This window comes from Lactuca virosa, chromosome 6 (genome assembly GCF_052849685.1).
Source record: "Lactuca virosa cultivar CGN04683 chromosome 6, Lactuca_virosa_CGN04683_v6, whole genome shotgun sequence".
Taxonomy (NCBI): domain Eukaryota; kingdom Viridiplantae; phylum Streptophyta; class Magnoliopsida; order Asterales; family Asteraceae; genus Lactuca; species Lactuca virosa.
In genome coordinates this window covers 1,455,779-1,462,704 of record NC_136431.1, presented here as the reverse complement: position 1 = coordinate 1,462,704, position 6,926 = coordinate 1,455,779, and the positions used below count along the sequence as shown (strand labels likewise).

Below are 6,926 nucleotides of genomic sequence, written 5' to 3'. Positions count from 1 at the left end.
AAAAAAAACAAATGAGAGTCTAAGGGTGCGTTTAGTTGCGGAAAAATGGGCCGTTTTCCGGAAAAAATTTTTCAAGAAAAATGAGAATTTTGAAAACGCGTTTAGTTCGTCTATTTTTCTAAATTTTTCACGGAAAATGAAAATTTTCCGTTTTCTAAAATTACAAAGAAGTTGGAAATTTTTGGAAAACTGATAATCATTGTTTTCCATATTTTTCTAATTCCAAAATTTTTCTAAAATATAAACACACACCCACTCCCACCCCATCCACATCTACCTACCCCCACCTTAACACCCCCCACCCACACACACACATACATACCCACCCCCACACACACCCACCCGCACACACACACACACACACACATCAACCCACAAACACACACCCACCCACACACATACATACCCACCCACACACACACACCCCCACCCGCACACACACACACACACACACACACACACCAACCCACAAACACACACACACACATACATACCCACCCACACACACACCCACCCACAAACACACACACACACACACATACATACCCACCCACACACACACCCACCCACAAACACACACACACCAACCCACAAACACACACACACACATACATATCCACCCACACACACACCCACCCACAAACACACATACATACCCACCCACACACACACCCACCCACAAACACACACACACATACATACCCACCAACGCACCCACACACACACAAACATACTCACACACATACCCACCCACACCCCTACAAACACACATTCACACACACACAAACCCATACCTACCCCCACCCCCACCCTCACAGACACGCACACCCACACACACACAAACCCACACCTACCCCCACAAGCACACACTCGTACCCCCACCCACCCAACACCACTACCACAATCACCGACCTACCATCACCATCACCATCACCACCACCACCACCACTAACCCGTCACTAGCACCACCACCACCGCTGCCGCCGCCATCACCACCACTGACACAATTGCCGCCGCCACCACCATCGCCTGTCATCACCACCACCGCCGCCGACCCGCTACCGTCACCGCCCCCACCCACACCCTACCACCGCTACCGTTTTCTGAAAATGAAAACCGATAGAAAAATACACATCTAAACACGTTTTCTAATTTTCTAAAACTGAAAATGAAAAATGAATAAGTTTAACTAAACGCGCTTTCTAAATTTTTCAATGAAAAATGAAAACGGAAAACGAAAATCGAAAAGGGAAAACAAAAAACGGAAAATGAAAATTGTTTTTCCCTAACTAAACGCAACCTAAGGGTGCGTTCAGTTGCGGAAAAATGGGCCGTTTTCCGGAAAAATTTTCCAAGAAAAATGAGAATTTTGAAAACGCGTTTAGTTCGTCTATTTTTCTAAATTTTCACGGAAAATGAAAATTTTTCGTTTTCTAAAATTACAAAGAAGTTCGAAATTTTTAGAAAACCAATAATTATTGTTTTCCACATTTTTCTAATTCCAAAATTTTTCTAAAATATAAACACACCTTCACTCCCATCTCTACCTACCCTCATCTCTACACCTCCAACCCACCACACCCCTACCTACCCACACTCATCCACTCCCAAACCCACCCCTACAAACACACACACAAACACACACCTACCCCAACCCCAACCCCCACCCATAACCCCCCCCCCCCCAACACACACACACACACACACACACCCACACCCACAAACACACACACACACACACAAACACAAAGCCACCTCCACCCCCACAAATAGACACACACACACACATAAACAAACACCCACTCCCAAACCCACCCCTACAAACACACACCTACCCCAACCCCAACCCCCACCCATAACCCCCCCCCCCCCCCCAACACACACACACACCCACACCCACAAACACACACACACACACACAAACACAAAGCCACCTCCACCCCCACAAATAGACACACACACACACACACATAAACAAACACCCACCCCTACCCCCAAACACACACACACCCATCCCCACCACCACCCAATCCCCCACAAACACACACATACAAACCCACACCTACCCCCACCCCCACAAACACACACACACACACAAACCCACCCCATCCCCAACAACACATGCACATACACACCCACACCTACACATACCCACACACTCACCCCCACCCCCACAAACACACACAGGCACACCTACCCACCCAACACCACTACCACAATCACCGACCTACCATCACCATCACCATCACCACCACCACTACCCCATCAGCAGCAGCAGCAGCACCACCACCAACGCCGCCACCGCCATCACCACCACTACCACGATTTCCGCCACCACCACCGCTGCTGACCTGCTACCACCGCCGCCCCCACCCCCACCCTACCACCGCAACTGTTTTCTAAAAATGAAAACCAATAGAAAAATACACATCTAAACACGTTTTCTAATTTCTAAAATTGAAACTGAAAAATGAATAAGTTTTAACTAAACGCGTTTTCTAAATTTTCCAATGAAAACCGGAAACGGAAAAGAAAATATGAAAAGGGAAAACGAAAAACAGAAAATGAAAACTGTTTTTCCGTAACTAAACACAACCTAAAAGTTCACACTCACACACGCTCTTGACAGCCCATTGCGACGCTCCCTCTAAACCCTAAGGTGCTTATACGATGTGTGTATATATATTGGTATATATGGTTGCAAATAACTTAACTTTCGATCGAATCCCAATTTGTACCTTCGTTTCGAGTAAAAAGAATGAAGAATACATGATTACTTTTGTTTAGTTAATTATAAGAGAGACGGGTGTGGGCAACGGGAAGCCCCGTTATAGGTGACATGGCACCTAATAACGGCGCCATAACGGGAGGAACACTGCCCCTAGTCGTTATTAGGTGTTATGTTATGACACGTTCTGGTGAACACAGGAGGTAACGTCGCGATTTTGCTTGTGTTTTTATTCAACGGCCATAATTTCGACCGTTTGTTTCAAACGGTAACATAAAAAAAAACAAGTTTTATATATACTATCACATAACCTATATTATTTTTACCTACAAAACACATACTTCTGTACATATTTCTTTCAATATTTCAAAACCAAAATATGGATCAATTTGATCCGGCCCATCCGTTCAACGATGATAACGACGAAGACGATTTGTTCGTGAGTATGATGTACCGGTATTATACAGACAACCTACTACAGCCAGATCCAGCTCCACTACTCACGCGACGTGCGGCGTTAAATAGAGATCGTGAGGAAGGGCATAGACGGCTAGTTAACGATTACTTTGCGGAAAATTGTGTCTATCAGCCAAACGATTTCAAAAAAAGATTTCATTTGCGAAAAAATGTGTTTGAAAGGATAGCCAACGCTATGGAAGCAAGGTATCGTTTGTTTCAACTTTTATAATTTCTTTTTTTGAAATAAATACAATATTTACATGTTTAATATATATTTAGGTATCGTTTGTTTCAACTTTTATAATTTATAAAATGTCACTTTTAGATAAAATAAATACAATTTTTACATGTTTAATATTTATTTAGGTATGAATTTTTCCAATTGAGATATGATGCTAGAGGCAAACAAGGCTTCACAGGGTTGCAGAAATGTGTTGCTGCAATTAAACTTATGGCAATGGGGGAGTCCCCCGATTCTGTTGACGATTATATGAGAATGTCTGAGAGGACCGCACGAGAAAGTTTGTATTTATTGGCAAGAGGTGTTGTCGAAACCTTCGGTGACCAATACTTGCGCAAACCTTCGTTGCATGATATGCAACAACTATATGCGACGCATGGAGAAAGACATGGTTTTCCGGGTATGCTTGGGAGCATTGACTGCACACACTGGAAATGGAGAAATTACCCCGTGGCGTGGAAATGCTAGTATTCGAGCGGTCATCATGGAGCGCCTTCGTTGGTATTAGAGGTTGTTTCTTCACAAGATTTATGGATTTGGCATGCTTTTTTCGGGGTTGCAGGTTCTAACAACGACCTCAACGTTCTCGATCAATCACCAATATTTGACGATCTTTTGTCAGGAAAAGCCCCGGATGCTCCTTTCACAGTGAATGGAAATGAATATAAGTTTGGGTATTACCTTACAGACGGAATATATCCACAATATTCCACGTTTGTGAAGGCGTTTCGACACCCAATAGATCCAATGGACAAATATTTCAAGAGACGACAAGAAGGAGCACGTAAGGACGTTGAACGTGCTTTTGGGGTTTTGAAATCAAAATGGCACATAGTTGAACATGCGGCGAGACCTTAGGAGTTAGATACTCTACGATATATCATGTATGCATGTATCATAATGCATAACATGGTTGTCGAAGATAAAGGACGCAATATTGCAACGTATTCGCCTACGGAGCCAAGACATGTGCAATTTCAACCAGAGACATCGGAATATTTACATAGAGTGGTTGATATTCAAGATCAGCGAAAACACAAGCAACTCCGTGAAGACTTGGCGGATTACATCTATGTTGGTCACGAAGATGAACATGAATAGTTTTAGGCCAAAAAATGTAGGTTTTATCATCTTTTTTTTTTTTTTTGCTTTTTAGGTTTTTAAATGTTTTTGTGTTTTGTTGTAATTTTTTTAATGTTGTTTTTAATTTAAGTTTTATTAAAATTTTATTTTTACTTTTCAAATATAAATAAATAAATAAAACAAATTCGAAATATAGAAAAAAAACATCTAAAAAAAATAAAAAATAAAATAGAAAATAATTGGTGTTATCACATGTTATTAGATGTTGCCCATTTCCACATTGGGTGTTATAACACCCATGTATGAGTAGGATGCTGACATGACACCTTTTGGGTGTGGTAACATGTAATAACATGTTGCCCACACCTAGTAGTCTAAGTTACATTTATGTTCCCTGATGTATTATCTCTTGATCAAAACATACCCCTTACTTGCATTTGAATTAATTTAAATCTCCAATTATATATATACATATCTTCTATTTTATATATTATTATTATTTATATACTAATTAAAGCATAATGTTCTTATGAACAATGCATGGAGTAATTTTTTTTTACCGTTTTCAATATTTTGTCCATAGCTTTAATCCTCTAACCCTCACCGCTCCACCGCCTATCTACTCTTTCCGTCCCTACCCTCTTCTGCTTCATCTGCTTCGAATCAACCCACCGCCATTATCTTACTTCCACATCTTCTCTACCTCCGATCGGTGGCTTTCAACGGCGTTTTGAGAAAGGATGACGCCTCCCCTCCATTCTTGCGACATCCAAAGATCGAGTGAGAGAGGGGCGAAAAGCAGACAAAATCAGAAGACCACAACCTGTTCACCATTGAGGTTCTCTCCCCTCTGTTTCTCTATATCAAAACACAAATCCTTGAGGTAAGAGGTGCCGTCGTCATTACCTGTAGAATCCAATCGACACAGGAGGTGGTGAGGTCGGCGGCAAAGGTGGTTCAATCGATCACGCCACCGTCATCACATGAAGCACTTCGATTAGAGTTTAATTCCCCCCCCAATTTCACCTCACTTTATCTGGATTTCATCCCCTGTTTCATGACGGTATAAAAGAATGGAGTTGTTGCAAAAAAATCATGATTTCACCTTATTTTCTGGAATTTCCAAGGTATGTTGCATGTATATTTTGCTGCATTGTGCATGATGGGTTTTGAGCATTCTAACACTTCCTAAGTGTACATGCAACCCTAATAACCTTGGATCTATGTTTGTCTAATAATCATGCAAAGTTGAATTCCAAGGTTATATTCATATCTAGCATACATGGGGAACATTTTTAACTTGAATGAAAGATAGAATAACTTACCTTGTTGTTGATTATGATCCTTGAAACCTTGTGAGCCTAGCACCCCAAGTGTGATGCCTCAAATGCTTCACACAACACCAAATGCAAAGGAGTAAACTTTGAGAGAATCTTACACTTGCAAAATCGGCTCTAGCCCTCTTGTTTCTTATGTGTCGCAGATTTTGGTGGAGAACATGTTGCTTATATAGTGTGTCACATCTAGGGTTACACCATGTAAACCCTAATGTGGCATGACTCTTCATTTCCATGACCCATGGGTTTGTAACTCCCATGGAGCCTCCATGGAGCATTCAATGGGTTTAACCCAACTTGATTATCCATGGAGCCTTTTAGCCCACTATAGAAGTTATGGATGATTTACATGATCAACCCATATATTTAATTAGTCATCTTTTGATCACTTAATTAATCCTAGATTAATTCTTGATCAATACTAATTAAATAATACTATTAATATATTAGAACTTATAATATATTAATAAACCACAAGTGTTATTTCTCTCATTTAGTCTATCCAAATGCATGATGCCATGCAACCCAAATGGACCATGCCGGGTCGGGTCAAGTACATACCAGAAATAGTTATGGACTTATACACCTTATCCAACAGTCTCCCACTTGGATAAGTCTAATAACTATAACTGCAATACTTCAGGAACCGATCGGCAATCGTAGCTCTTTCAAGGTCTCTCGGAACTGAGAAGATGATGATACGCCATTTAAGATAAGTGATCATATAATCCTCTGTTCTAGATATCAGCCGGACAAATACATGGAACAATGTCTTACTTATTGTCCAGCAGTTTGTTTCCCGATTTCCGATTTGTTTGACAAAGAACTTAATTGAACACATCAACTTAGTTCTGACCGGGCCCGGTACATAGGTCAAAACAAAATCATCGAGGGGCCCAGATATCAGCTTCTAATCCAAGAAGGAACAGATAAACTTCGACTCATATGTTTGTTCTACCACTCATTGAATTATACACAAAAGCACGTTTTATAACATCGAGTTACCAATGCGTTTTCGTACAATCAATGCATAACCAACTCATAAGTAACAAATCATATATCTAGGTTTGAAGACTTA

At 41.0% G+C, this 6,926-nt stretch overlaps 1 protein-coding gene across 1 annotated transcript; it reads left to right on the top strand.

Annotated features, from left to right (window-relative positions):
- The first annotated feature begins 3,107 nt into the window (after nt 1-3,107).
- On the top strand, nt 3,108-4,286 carry LOC145119741 (uncharacterized). Its single transcript, XM_079055458.1, has 3 exons — nt 3,108-3,391; nt 3,554-3,828; nt 3,991-4,286. The coding sequence occupies exons 1-3, from the start codon at nt 3,108-3,110 to the stop codon at nt 4,284-4,286; spliced, it is 855 nt and encodes a 284-aa protein (XP_078911584.1).
- Nucleotides 4,287-6,926: the final 2,640 nt, after the last annotated feature.

What these genes read in the sequence shown, in the direction of transcription:
- LOC145119741 (XM_079055458.1), top strand. Translation starts at nt 3,108, where the DNA reads ATGGATCAATTTGATCCGGCCCATCCGTTCAACGATGATAACGACGAA. An exon ending in GCCAACGCTATGGAAGCAAG is followed by an intron (nt 3,392 to 3,553) that starts GTATCGTTTGTT and finishes ATATTTATTTAG; the next exon opens with GTATGAATTTTTCCAATTGA. An exon ending in AGAAAGACATGGTTTTCCGG is followed by an intron (nt 3,829 to 3,990) that starts GTATGCTTGGGA and finishes TCGGGGTTGCAG; the next exon opens with GTTCTAACAACGACCTCAAC.